Source organism: Somniosus microcephalus, chromosome 6, assembly GCF_052327205.1.
Source record: "Somniosus microcephalus isolate GS21.2 chromosome 6, FLI_Smic_1.0, whole genome shotgun sequence".
Taxonomy (NCBI): Eukaryota; Metazoa; Chordata; class Chondrichthyes; order Squaliformes; family Somniosidae; genus Somniosus; species Somniosus microcephalus.
The window spans coordinates 36,999,395-37,014,490 of record NC_140992.1 but is presented as its reverse complement, the minus strand read 5'-3'; the positions used below and the strand labels follow the sequence as shown (position 1 = coordinate 37,014,490).

The 15,096-nt window shown below is 42.5% G+C and overlaps 1 protein-coding gene across 2 annotated transcripts; it reads right to left on the bottom strand.

The window, feature by feature from the left end:
• Window positions 1–272: 272 nt before the first annotated feature.
• Window positions 273–11,692, bottom strand: LOC147115616 (fetuin-B-like). 2 transcript variants are annotated; one of them, XM_085990036.1, is made up of 7 exons: window positions 11,359–11,692; window positions 8,060–8,170; window positions 5,424–5,511; window positions 4,193–4,359; window positions 3,263–3,373; window positions 2,940–3,026; window positions 273–774 (listed from the first exon to the last, which is right to left on the bottom strand). In XM_085990036.1, the coding sequence occupies exons 1-7, from the start codon at window positions 11,554–11,556 to the stop codon at window positions 475–477; spliced, it is 1,062 nt and encodes a 353-aa protein (XP_085846162.1). In that variant the 5' UTR covers window positions 11,557–11,692; the 3' UTR covers window positions 273–474. The 2 variants fall into 2 exon arrangements, with proteins under 2 accessions (XP_085846162.1, XP_085846163.1); XM_085990037.1 differs by lacking the exon at window positions 3,263–3,373.
• Between the last annotated feature and the right edge of the window lie 3,404 nt (window positions 11,693–15,096).

Here is a 15,096-nt window from a genome sequence, read left to right as displayed (position 1 = left end):
CTCAAGCGGGGCTATACCCAATTTCTAGGCCAAGGAATTTGCGTGATACACTGAATGTCCCATAACAACATGAAATGTAACACGAAAAGTGCAGGAAAGGTCTAATAGTCTTTTAATACAATATTATCACAACAGAGAGCCTCATAATGAGGATAAATTGAATGACTGAAAGAATGTTCTAACTGAAAGCTTTATAATGAGAGTGGGTGTACTGTAAAATATTATAACTGAAGCTGAGAGTGCAGTGCATGTGAAATTATGAAAGCATACAATTTATTGCAGACTGTTTTATTATTTTAACCTGAATCAATCATACACATCATTTATGACCTTTCTGCTGAGATGTGCTTCAAGAGGCAATTTTCACTTTCAGGTCTGTGCCCTTTATTGTCGATATAAATTACTTCCTGATAAAAAAAGGGCGGATTTTCAGTCTGCTGTGAATCTCCTCTCTGGATTTATTTCAGAGACAGATCAGATAGACACAACTGTTCCTCCAAAATACCTGGCCCTCCCTGGACAGGTGTTCCGAGGTGCTGGCAACATTGGAAAGTTCGTTGTACTGCCTGAGCTGATAACGAAGCCCAGTGCGCCCTGTACTTCCTCGGAGGATTCAATTCTCTTGGGGGTTCCACTGTGCGGATTTAGCTGCTTATTGCCATGTTGTTGTTCACGATTGGTTTGTCTCTTATATCTTTGTCCTTGTCCCTTTATTTTACGATGTCGTTGCTTGATAGCACTTGCACCCACATTCTGAGCTGGACTGACCACCACCTTCAATGATACAAAGACCGTGTCAGCTACTTCATAGAGTCCAACAAATCTAGCCGCACAATTTAAAGGCAATCACTGACCTGGACTGCATGGCAGGTACAGCACATTGGCATTTGTAATCTAATTTGCAATGTGGCGGAATGACGGGAAGCAGGCTTTTGCTGAGATTGCTCACATGGTGAGTTCTCAATATTGATTGCAGCATCAGAGAGGATGTGTAGCTTGGAGGCCATAAACTTCCCATCCCGTGGAGAGAGGGAAAACTGGAGGGTAACTTACCCTCATACCTGATCTTGCACATTCCATGATGTATCTGGTTCAGGAGAGATATTGGCCATGAGACAGGCCAACTGCCTATCCTGTTTGGTTAGGCTGGTGGGTGAAATAGGAAGGGGACCTAAAGGCCAAAAGGAAAATAAGTTAAAAAAAAAAGAGAAAAATAAATGAATTGGCAATGTGAGTCATTATTCACAATGTATATCAATGATTTGGATGAGGGAACAAAATGTAATATTTCCAAGTTTGCTGACGACACAAAACTAGGTGGGATTGTGAGTTGTGAGGAGGATGCAAAGAGGCTTCAAGGCAATTTAGACAAGTTGAGTGAGTGGGCAAATACACGGCAGATGCAGTATAATGTGGATAAATGTGAAGTTATCCACTTCGGTAGGAAAAACAGAAAGGTAGAATATTATTTAAATGGTGCTAGATTGGGAAATGCTGATATACAAAGGGACCTGGGTGTCCTTGTATACCAGTCACTGAAAGCAAACATGCAGGTACAACAAGCAGTTAGGAAGGCAAATGGTATGTTGGCCTTCATTGCAAGGGGATTTGAGTACAGGAGCAAGGATGTCTTACTACAGTTGTACAGGGCCTTGGTGAGTCCACACCTGAAGTACTGTGTGCAGTTTTGGTCTCCTTACCTAAGAAAGGATATACTTGCTAAAGAGGGAGTGCAGCCAAGGTTCACCAGACTGATTCCTGGGATAGCAGAACTGTCGTATGAGGAGAGATTGGGTCGACTAGGCCTGTATTCACTAGAGTTTAGAAGAATGAGAGGGGATCGCATTGAAACGTATAAAATTCTGACAGGGCTAGACAGACTGGATGCAGGGAGGATGTTTCCCCTGGCTGGGGGGGTCTAGAACGAGAGGTCACAGTCCCAGGATACGGGGTAGGACATTTAGGATTGAGATGAAGAGAAATTTCTTCACTCAAAGGGTGGTGAACCTGTGGAATTCTCTACCACAGAAGACTGTGGAGACCAAGTCACTGAATATATTTAAGAAGGAGATAGATAGATTTCTAGACACAAAAGGCATCAAGGGGTATGGGGAGAGAGCGGGAATATGGTATTGATATAGAGGATCAGCCATGATCATATTGAATAGCGGAGCAGGCTCGAAGGGCCGAATGGCCTACTCCTGCTCCTATTTTTCTATGCTTCGATTATCAAAAATTCTAAAGTTCCAAGTGCTGTATTGCTGTAGCAAAAAGCAGAACAGACACAAGGTGCTAAATGGCCTCCTTCTATGCTGTAAACTTGCATAGTTCTATGTTGCTTATTGGTAATGCATGTTGAGGTACTAATATGATGTGCCTCTGAGTGGTAGGATGTGTACTTTTCCCTACATTCCAAGTCAGATCTCCGCAACATGGCACATCCATTTGGAATGCTCAGCAGAAGCCTCTGTTCCTCAATAAGCACTCAAGACATATGCCAGTTATTTCCGCGGTGGTTCTCCCGATTGTCTACCATAACTTTGGCGGTAGAGCTACGGAAATTCAACCCCAAAATCTTTGACAACTGTGATGAAATATGTCATTCATCAGACTCTGTAGTTAACTGTATATATTGTATTGCCTGCTCCGGTGTTTGTACCTTGTATTGTGTATAGGGCACCGCCCCCTTTGTGTGTCGGCTCCGCCCATACCTGGCCCTACTTAAGACAAGTCCAGGCTTGTCCTGCAGTAGAACAGCAGCACGCCAGGTGAAGATAGGTGCAGCCACCGGCATCTTTTCTTTGCTAATAAAAGCCTAGTTTTATTCTGCTAACTTCGAGTCTTGAAGTTATTGAGGCACGTCAACAACCACTTTGAGATCCCTGTTATGAATTTTAATCAGACACCCCAGTGATTCAGGTACTAACATGATTGATTACCTTTGGTCTGTAGAGCTCACAGTTCACTTCAACTTTCTGTTGCCCAGAAATGGGTTTATAGACAGAGGCGGTGCAGAAGCCCTTGTTCTACAAAGGAAAAAAAGGCAACAGGAAATACTAAGCAAAAGATACAGCCAGGGCTTCCTTTAACAATATTCTCTGATTTCAAAGGTTTCGTTATATTTCTACATCTAGACATTACAGACGGAGAGGGGCGGATTTTCCTCCACATTCCTACCCAGGAAATTGAGCAGGATTGTGGCGAAATGCCCTATCATATAAGCATTTATTGGGCCAGTAGGCTGTTTTGCAACAATACTTACACCAGAAGCAAAGTCACCTCTATCCATTGGACAATTTGGAAGCTTGGAAGCTTTAGTACATGCAGTCTCTCGGATTGCAAATTCTACAAATACTTTCTTCCCGGCCACAACCTGAGAGAAAATCACAAAAAGAAACTTTCTTTCGCAAAAAATAACCTACTGGAATAATCACACCTGTGATAGTAAAAGAAATATATAATATAATCCTAGTGGAATGTTTAATTGTGTGTACCCCTTTGTACTTTTTCAGAGGTTGTATACTTGTGATATTCATACCATTATGCAACAATCACCATAGAAAATTGATACATCACCTGTCTCTTGCAGGTGATGGCATAAGTGACAGTGACACGACAAGATATTTTGGTCTAGATATTCTGCTTCAGCAGAATTGGCTCATATGTTCAACATGGCGGATCCTCCATCTGCCAGAACGATACGCCCTTGACTCCAGATGATTTCTGGCCAAGAGGTCATTTAAATTTCTGTGATTTCTGTGAAATATTTTTTGGTGGGCTGCCTGGCCACTGATGGGTGTCTGCCTGGACGGAGGTGTAGCGATTGACTATATCAGGTCTCAGAGGCCTGTTGTACCAGAGTATTGCTACCAGTACCGTATAAACATTTGTTAAAATGTTTGATTTTCTTTTCAAATTTGAAATTTCATAGGCTTTGGGGACAACAAGGCATTATTTCAATTATAGCTTAATTGCTGTTGCTGTTATTGCTCACATTTACTCAGAAACCAACATTTTCACCATCTCTGGGACTTTTAGTGCAAAATTGTCATACAATCTCAAAATTTGCAGGACTTCTTGCAGGATTTTACTTGTGGATGCATAGGATCTGTAGGATAATCTGTAAAATAAAAGAGTTCAGATATTTTTTGTTACGCTTTGCTAAAAGAAACAAGAATGACATCAACCTTACCTGAGAGGAAGCTCTTGTTATTTTCTGTACTGCAAAATAATTTGTTCTGCTGCTGTTTCTGTTATATTTTTGTAGTGCCGCCCTGGCAGCTTGACTGACGTCTGAATGATTTAAAGGTATGCGATGTGGGCAGCCTGGGCATCTGTTCAAAACTATGTCATCTGAATCTTCAAAGAAAAGTAGAACAAAAACTATAAAGTTGTGTTTTAGCTTTATACTCACAGTTACATTTTCTCTAAAATGGTGGAAAATATAGCCTTAAAAGAAATAACCTGGTCAAATGTCTTTGTAGCCCATGTTACCCGACAGGAAATTGAATATCTCTGACTTTTCATGACCAATGTACTTCTAATACTAATGCCAATCTCCACCATATAATAACATAAAGGATTTCAGCACACTACTACAATGTGGAGATTGAAGGAGACACTGTCACAGGCTCAGTAACAATCTCCATAGGGTGCTCTGGTACACTGGTATGGTATGGAGATTGCAGTAGGCACTCTTACGGATTGTGGCAGCAACAACCTCCATAAGATTGTTGGAATCTCCATAAGTGGTTAGAATGTGGATCTTGCCACCACATGGAGTAGTTGAGGCAAAGAGCATAGATGCACTTAAGGGGAAGCTAGATAAGTACATGAGGGAGAAAGGAATAGAAGGATATGTTGATAGGGTTAGATGAAGTAAGGTGTGACAAGGCTCATATAGAGCATAAACACCGGCATAGACCTGAATGGCCTATTTCTGTGCTGTAAATTCTATGTAATTCTATGTAAGATAGTAACAGGTTCAACATATTGTTGCTGTGTGTAGGTTGGAGTAGGTTCTGTCATAATCCCAGCAACAATCTTCATAGAGCAATAACAGGACAGATTCAGCATAATGTTAATGTGTGAAGACTGGAGAAGAGGTGCACAGCCACATTGAGAATCTCTTATATCATAAAACAAGTTACTGCAGGACTAGGTATAACACTCACTCACCCAGAGACTGGAGGGAGAATCATATTTAAAGCACAGAGACAAAGGGGGAACAGGCAAAAGGATTGAAGAAATAATCCTAGAAGTGTTCTGATGGAGCAAGAAAAGCACTGATAATTCATCGGCTGGTGAGTTATTTTATTTTTGAGCCTGTCTAAGTTAAACAGTAATGCCCTCATTGTCAAATAGAATTGACAGCTCTGTTTAGTGTACAATAAAAATCACATTCACAGAAACCTCTGACCTACCTGGTGATATTAAACACCAGTACTTGTGGACCTGATAGCGTCGTGTTGTTGGGTTCATTTGTAATTGTGCTTTACAGTCACCAGAAATCTAATGGATTTAGAGAAATATCCATTGTTAGTTATTTATAGTTTAGTTGTCATCCCTAGTGTATATTATCTCCGCATCAAAGAGGAGTGAGGAGCCACCCAGCATAAAGCTGCTCTCAACAGTTACTCTTAGTACTGGAACAGGGAGAGATACAAGTTCTGGTTCTCCTTCCTTTTCTGTAAGAATTTCTGGCCTCCAACCAGTATACAGCTGAAGAAACCTATTGGAGTTCTTTGAGGATGTAACTAGTGGAGTAGACAAAGGGGAACTGGTAGATGTGGTGTATTTGGATTTTCAGAAGGCCTTCGATAAGGTCCCACACAAGAGGTTGGTGAACAAAATTAGGGCACATGGAATTGGGGGTAATATACTAGCATGGATTGAGAATTGGTTAACAGACAGAAAGCAAAGAGTAGGGATAAACGGGTCTTTTTCAGGATGGCAGGCTGTGACTAGTGGGGTACCGCAAGGATCGGTGCTTGGGCCCCAGCTATTCACAATCTATATCAATGATTTGGATGAGGGGACTAAATGTAACATTTCCAAATTTGCTGATGATACAAAGCTAGGTGGCAATGTCAGTTGTGAAGAGGCTTCAAGGGGATCTCGACAGGCTCAGTGAGTGGGCGAGAACATGGCAGATGGAATATAATGTGGATAAATGTGAAGTTATCCACTTTGGTAGAAAAAACAGAAAGGCAGAGTATTTCCTAAACGATTGGGGAATGCAGATGCTCAAAGGGACCTAGGTGCCCTTGTACATGAGTCACTGAAAGTGAATGTGCAGGTGCAGCAAGCCATTAGGAAGGCAAATGGTATGCTGGCCTTCATTACAAGAGGTTTTGAGTACAGGAGTAAAGAAGTCTTATTCCAATTATATAGGGCCTTGGTGAGACTACACCTGGAGTACTGTGTACAATTTTGGTTTCCTTACCTAAGGAAGGATATACTTGCCACGAGTGCAACGAAGGTTCACGAGATTGATTCCTGGGATGGCGGGACTGTCGTATGAGAAGAGATTGAGTAAACTAGGCCTGTATTCTCTTGAATTCAGAAGAATGAGAGGGGATCTCATTGAAGCATACAAAATTATTACAGGGCTTGATAGGATGGATGCTGGAGAATGTTTCCCTTGGCTGGGGAGTCTAGAACCAGGGGGCACAGCCTCAGGATAAAGGGTAGGCCATTCAGGACTCAGATGAGAAGAAATTTCTTCACACTGAGGGTGGTGAATCTTTGGAATTCTCCACCCCAGAGGGCTGTGGAGGCTCAGTGATTGGGTCGATAGATTACTGACTAGTAATGGCATCAAGGGATATGGCGATAGGGTCAGTGAATGGAGTTGAGGCAGAAGATCAGCCATGATCGCATTGAATGGCGGAGCAGGCTCGAAGGGCCAAATGGCCTACTCCTGCTCCTATTTCTTATGTTCTTATGTTCTTAATTGGTTATAGCAGTTGTCTCTTACTAATATCTCACTTAATTCATGAAGAACTAAACATTTCTCAATTTTTACAATATTTAATTTTAGGATCTGAATGAGGCATAGGCAATCAGTTTATTGATCTCAGCCAGAACAGAGATAGGGAAATATAATTTCCTCAGTACCCCCGATTAGGGAGAGGGTCAGGGTTCCCACTGCTGATCATTATTCAGTGTACTCTACTAGATGTCAGGTGAGTAAAGGATCAGGTTGGGCAGTGATGCCTCACAGTCGAATAGATTCCCAACATCCACTGTCCCGATGCATATGTAGCTAATAACCATTTGAGCAAGGTGCTGGAGGGTGATCAATGTTAGTGAAACCATCCCTCAGCAAGGTGTCAATTCCTAAAAGAAAGGAGGGGAGAAAATTGGTGAGAAACCCCCCCCCTCCCTACTAATTTACAAAGTTAATCACTGGTGTAATGACTGACCAGCAACACCAATGGCTGCAACCATTGACTACTAAATGTATTTGATCTTAGATTTTTTTTTAATGGTTAGAAAATACACTGAATATAGAATTTGGTTAATGTTGCGATGTATGCACAGTGATCAATGAGTTTGACATAGGAACATCTGCCTTTGGTCTCCAATGGAGAAGGACAATAGACAATATGATGTCAAGTTAAAAGGAAGTCATCACATCTGACTTTATATCAATAAAGTATTTAGTTGCAAACTAATATTCCACACATTATGACAATGCACTACTTCTGTGCTGCTTTGATTTTGCATAAGGTGCTTCACTGAGACTGAGACCAGTGCACTCCCAAAATTCAGTTCAGTTGATGTTCACTATGCCTTAGTGTTGAATTAATATTGTCCCACCTGCTCCTTGGGTGAGACATCAATGCTGCCTCAACCCTCCTCTGACATCACAACAATGCAGGTGATGAGCGAGTGAGTGACTACATTGGAGTGGGTGTTGACTGAGTTACTTTGTTGGGATGGACACTGAGTGAGTGAGCAGCTTTTCCCTACATGCATTACCAAGGACGTTAAAGTGCCTTTAAATGTGAACTTTTCGGCCAAAGTATACAAAACATTCAAAAGAGAGACTTACAGCTTCAGGACCTGATCGTATTTTACATTCCGACGCTGGTTTTGGATTCAGTGAGTGGCATCTAGTCTCCAACACCTCAAACTCTAAATAAACAGAAGACACACCTTGCTTCTGAAAGAAAAATAAGATTAATTACTGAACAAAAATCAGCCTGGACACACCTAAGGGACCACTGATGCATATCCTCTATTAAAGGCCCATTAAAACCTGATCAAAACACCTGAAAGTAGAGGTGTTATACTGTAATTAAATTGCTGATTGCATCTGCTGTATTTTTATGGCACATTTATGTAAAAAGTAACATTGAAAGTATATGCATGTCAACAGATATGGCATCTCTGCACCACGCATGTTGCCCAGCAACAACGGGGCGATATTTTAATTAGACAGTAAGTTTGGGAGATTACTGTGTCAATAATTGATTCACACAGGGAATGTCAAGCATGAAGAATATTGCTGCCATGAAAAATCCCTGTTTCATGCATACTTTCTCATGAATAATTTAATCTAATTTCATAACCATAATTTAAAATAATAAATAAATAATCCTGAACTCTGTGACGACTGTGGATGCACAGAGGGGAATTTAACTGTAAAAGTCCCATAAAAACAGAAAATGCTGGAAGTGCACAGCAGGTCCATCAGTATCTGTAAAGGGAAAGACAGGTTAAACATTTCAGTGTGGACCCTTTGTCAGACCTGGTAAAAATTCCATTCTCTGGGACGGTCCTGATGTTACAGTGCTGTAAATAGCTAATCACAGTGCTGTTTAGATCCTGCTGTGATATATTGGCCCAAAAATTGCAGTCGGCGGCGTAGCTAGAGTACGCCACCCACCTACGAAAAGAATACGAACTTACCTTGTGCAAGGCCCAGAACGGAGACTTCCTCTTCGGCGCTGTAGAGTTGTGCGCAGCGTATTACATCACGGAGGCCAGGAGCGCAGCGTACAGCCTATGTGTAAGGGAAGACACGCCCACAAAATCTGTCAAAACTAAGCCACGCCCACAGAAACTTCTGTACATAGGAGTACATAGGATATACAGCACATTCGGCCCAACCAGTCCATGCCGGCCTTAATGCTCCACTCGAGCCTCCTCCCTTCTTTCCTCATCTGACTCTATCAACATAACCCTCTATTCCCTTCTCCCTCATATGCTTATCCAACTGCCCCTTAAATGCATCTATACTATTCTCTTCAACCACTCCCTGTGGTAGCGAGTTCCACATTCTCACCACTCTCTGGGTAAAGAAGTTTCTTCTGAATTCCCTATTGGATTTCTTGGTGACTATCTTATATTAATAGCCTCTAGTTATGCTCTTCCCCACAAGTGGGAACATTCTCTCTGTATCTACTTTATCAAAACCTTTCCTAATTTTAAAGACCTCTATTAGGTCACCCCTCAGCCTTCTCTTTTCAAGAGAAAAGAGACCCAGCCTGTTCATCCTTTCCTGATAGGTATACCCTCGCATTTCTGGTATCATCCTTGTAAATCTTCTCTGCACCCTCTCCAGTGCCTCTATATCCTTTCTATTATATGGCGACCAAAATTGTGTGCAGCACTCCAAGTGTGGTCTAACCAAGGTTCGATACAAGTTTTGCATAACTTCCCTACTTTTCAATTCTATCCCTGTAGAAATAAACCCTAGTGCTTGGTTTGCTTTTTTTATGGCCTTGTTAACCTGTGTCGCTACTAACCTGTCAGTCTCTTCCATTGAAATTACATTTTTAAAACTTTTAACATTTTTATTAAACTGGTACTTGGACTTATTTCATATATCAGCATTTTGGTTTTTTTTCATCCAAACTCAATTTATTAGTCCCTATGTATACAACTTCCTGTTTTGATACTCAAAGGTCTAACACTCCTACAAGGAATGTTGTTGAACTTCAGAAAGAGATTCCCAGCCACATATTCAATGTTAATTTTCAGGGTTAAAATATATTATTCAGACCTCAGTTAGACTGGTAATAGATAAATCTATTTTCCTTGATATAGATGCATTATACTGTTTATTATGTTGTTCATTTTTGAGTTGAAAGGAAGAATTGGTCACTGAAATCTGACAGATTTTCGCTTTACTTAACTTTCTTATTCAACCTCCCAAGTAATTAAAATTAAACTCGGCCGACTAAAAAAGTTTCCTTCAACAAGACGTACACAATATAGATACATAGATCTTCATTTAAGATGTGAAACAGGCTGTTTTCACTAACTGTAAGAAAAACATTCGTAATTGCTGGGCAGTTGGTGAGCAAATAGCCCAATTCTGCGCCGCCAATCGGGATTTCCAAGGCGGTGCAGATCATCCCTGTCAAGGTGCAAGCGCATGAGAAAATCCCGAACTTGCGGTATATTTCAAAGATGGTGGCCCTGAAATTAGGATCGGGAGCTTGCCGCGCGTTCACTTACCCGGCGCGCTGACATTTTAATTCTGGCCCGCATTGCATTTCCTCTCAGTGGACCACTTGAGGTCCTGCCGCGCTGTGCGTGCGTGACCCAGCGGCGTACTTAGTGCGATGAGCCGGCTGGGATCACGTGAGCACAGGGCAACCAATGGGAGGTTGCAAAAGTTCATTCATGAGCTTGACAGTAAGAGCTGTCAAACTCATGAAAACTCCTGGCCCCAAAACACTACTTAAACCTGAAAGAAAATTTAAAAAAACATTGCACTACTTAAATGAACCATAAAGAACTCTGAAAAATGAGTTTAAACAATAATTTTAAAATTTGAAAAAAAAAATTATATAAAAAATCGGGGCTAAAACTAAACTTACCTTACTGTAAATTCTTTAAAAATAACAAACCTGTGGAAAAAAAAATTCTCAATTGTATTAATAGACCACTTACCTGTAAAACTAAGTACTTACATGTGGTTTTTCAATGCGTAAATACCGGAGGCCTTTACAAACACGCAACTCTCTAAAAATAGATTAAATCCAAGTCGCACGCGCTGCCCGATACCGCGCACGCGTTCAGCCTCTTAACCCCTTGGGTCAGAGGACAGGAAATGCCGGTTTTCAGCGCATGCACTGTGCATGCTGAAAACCGGCAATTCCTCCGGGCACACGCGTGAGTACCCCGTCCTTACTCACGCGTTGGGCCCAGAATTACTGGGCCGGTATGACGGCCTACTCTCAGAGTACACTGACATACCCACCGCAAAATCCGGGCCAATAATGTTTTCAAAGCTCACTGTTCCTGGTTCAGGAATTTTCATAAACCACTCCTGGCGCCAATCTAAGATGTTCCATAACAAATTAACTCATCTCAGTGCCGTATTCTCTTGGTACTCACCCCTCTGTCTTCCTGAGCGTTTTCAATTTTGTTCAGCACGTACTTGTATCCTCCTGGCTGGTCAGCATTGATGTGTTCCACTGCCATTTCTGCTGCATCCACTTGCCTCGGCACTTTGCAGGACAGGGCTCTGTAGGAGGCTGCAAGGGAGGGCTGGAAGAGCTGAGTGCTGACCACTAGCACAATCAACAGCTTCATGCTGTGTGAGAACTGCAACAATGGAATTGCACTGTGTTTGAGAGACACCACAAATGGTATCTCAAACTTTGGGAAACTCACACCAGCAGGAGCAAAAGGGTTTTCACCGCAGCAGTGTAGATGTCAATTATTCTACTTCTTGTCTAAATGCAGTCTGATTTGATACCACACATTTGACCATGGGAAAAATAAACATGTCAAAACAAATATGAAAATTGATGAAATCAAAGAGACTTCAAACAGTGACACAGCAACTTTAAAACAAAGGTCATTTGAAGCATGCATATAGTACACGGTAGTACTGACCATTGAAGAGTTCACAGAATCACAGAATCACAGAAACCCCACAGTACAGATAGAGGCCATTTCGGCCCATCGAGCCTGCACTGACACATATCCCACCCGATCACCATAACCCCTACACCAACACATATCCCACCCTATCCCTGTAACCTCACGTATTTAATCCCCCTAACACTAAGGGTCAATTTATCATAGCCAATCATCCTAACCGGCACATCTTTGGACTGCGGGAGGAAACCGGAGCACCCGGAGGAAACCCACGCAAGTTAAACAGCTTAACTGGAGGATAGATAAATGAAAAATACTGCAAATACTGGGAATCTAAAATAAAAACAGAAAATACTGAGAATGCACAACATGGCCATCAGCATCTGAAAAGAGAAAAGGCAGGTTAACATTTTGGGTGTAGCTGTAAGGGGTTTTCCTCGAGAGGTTTCCCTGAGGTTTCTCTCTCTAGAGGCCTCTCTCTCTTGCACAGTAAACCTTGAGTGGTTCGACCCACTCGCCCCTTAGATTCTGTACTCTGGACTTAGGCGCAGGAACTACAATGTAGAGAAAACTCGTGTAGACCAAGTTTGATGAAACAAAATGAAATTTTATTGCATAAGGAAAATTATCAAATCAAATGCAAGCAGATGAGGGAGTACATGGGAGGGAAAAACACACAAACAAATCATAACGACACAGTACTAACTAAAGCAAATACAGGCATCTTATACTCTACAAAGATCATTATGAAATAAGGAAACACACGGAACATCGAGGGACAACAACTCATGTTAATTGTACCCTTAAATCCACCCCCTTATTAAACCTATCTAGATCTGATTGTGAAGGGCCAGAAACATGCTCACCAATCCCACTAGGAAGTACAAGGTTTTGAAATCGAGTCTGTGTTTGGTCCTTTCAGGCGTCTCGTCTCCACATGGATCGTGGAGTCCCTGCGAGCTGCACCACACCTCTCTCCTGAGGTGGGGGTCAGGGGCAGCTGGACACCAGCGGGCCTGGATGTCGGCGGGGTCGAGGATCGTCGGCTCAACCCTGGTTAGAGGAGCCTTGGGCTGGTATGGCCCCTTTGCTTTCGGCTGCGGCCCAGGGATGGTCGATGATCTCCCGATGGTTTTCCCCGGGGCGGGACGCTGGTTTTGAACAACTTTCTTTATGCAGTCATAATTCTTCTTCCTCCTCCGACGGTGGAGAGGAGTCCGCTGATCTTTCCCCAAACCAGCTCCTCTTTGCCCAGCTCAAAAGCTGGACCGGCTGCTGAGGCTGCAACGACTGTCCGACTGCCACCTGTAAAACTGTCTTTCAGCTCGACTCTCCTTGTGACTGTTCAAGCTTGCCTGTCGTGTCGAGAGAGTGTTCAACTGCCGAAAAAGTCTTCCAGATATATCTTTCTTCCAGAGGCTTCACTTCCCGCCCAAAATCAGGTTAGTCTTTGTTTTAACTTTGGCGGGCTGTGAGCACAGTGGGGTAGTTATTATATTTTAAATGTCTTAAACGGCTGGTAACGGGCCCATCTCTGGTTTGGAATTACCTCCATTGTTTTGAATGCCCTGCTGATCTCGTTATCTAGTCCTGGGTGCTGTTCTCATGAATATGAAATTGTCCCCTTTTGTCTGGGGCAACATCTTGATGGCCTCTGTCTCCAGGCCGATCTTGACTAGATCTGCATCTAATCCATATGCATACCTGTGGGTCTGGTTTCATTCTCTCAGGAATGGCTTCCAGAACTTACTGTGGATTGAATCCACAAATCTGTCTGAGGTTGCGCAGGAACCATTTTAAAGTGTCCCAATAAGCTGATCACATGGTATGGTGGCCATTTTGTATGCCCTTTTTTTGGGCTTCTTTTTAAACAGTCTTTAAAATCATGGCCTCTTCTGCCATTTAACCCTTATTAATATTAAATCCAATTTTGCGAATCCTACATAGCCTCAATCAGCAGAACCATTTTTATTTTCATTACATGGAATGACAGAGTCCACAGCACAGAAACAGGCCATTCAGCCACACTGGTCTATGCTGGTGTTTATATTCCACATGAGCCTCCTCCCACTCTAATTGCCTCTTTCCCACCCGGCATCCATATCTCTCTATTCCCTTTTTTTTTCATTTATACATCCAGCCTCCCCTTTAATGCTTCAATGCGATTTGCTTCAACCACTTTCATGTAGCAGCAAGTTCCACATTCTCGCCACTCTCTGTGTAAAGAAACTGCTCCTAATTTTTTTTTGATCTGTAGTAGCTTTCTTATATTTACGTCCCCTTGTTCTGGACTCATCCACAAGTGGTAACAGTTTATCCATGTTTACCTTATCAAACTCCTTCATAACTTGAAAGACCACTATCAGGTTTCCTCTTAGTCTTCTATTTTCCATACAAAAGTGCCTCAGCCTGCTCAATCTTTCCTAATAGTTGAATCTTCTCAATTCAGGTAACACCCTTGTTAATCTTTCCTGCACTTTCCTCAGTGCTTCAATATCCTTTTTGTAGTATAGAGACCAGAACGGTGCGCAGTACTCCAAGTGTGGTCCAACCAAGGTTCTATATAAATTTAACATTACCTCTTTGGTTTTGTATTCCATTCCTCTAGAAATTAACCCTAGTACCTTGCACTCTTAATGGCCTTATCAACTTGTTTTGCTACTTGTGGCAATTTAAGTCTCTATGGGGGAAAAATTCAGTATCGCCCTGTTTGGGGCACCATTATCGGCCGTGCGCAAAGTTTAGCGCCTGGCGCTAATTATCGCCTCTGATGGCAAACTTGGCTTTTATCGCCCCTGGAGGTGATTGGAGCGCTAAATCAGGTGCTTCACACCTGTCTTAAGGCGCAAAGGCCGAGCAGCGAGGCGCTAACTCAGAGCGCTGGCAAAGCATGGAACGGCAAATTAAATGAACCTGCTCAGTCCCCAAAACTCCTTCATATAGTGTTGAATCTCTCCAGAAGTCTCTCTCTCTCTCTCTCAGAATGCGTGGTGCAAAAATGTCACCAACAAAAAAAGGCAGGAAGCGGTCACCTTTAAATAGCGCTCCCCCAGTCTCTTTCTGACTGCAAAATGCTCTCCTCAACCTGTCGTTGCTAGCGGCAGGCGGTAAGGCAGGGGGCGCCACTCAATATCCGGTCCGGGGTGCTACCGGGGGGTTGCGCACTCGACTGACGTCACGATCTGCCGGCGCAGGAGATCGTGGCTGTAGTGTTTAGCGCCGCCGCAAAATGTCTAGTTAATTTCGCGA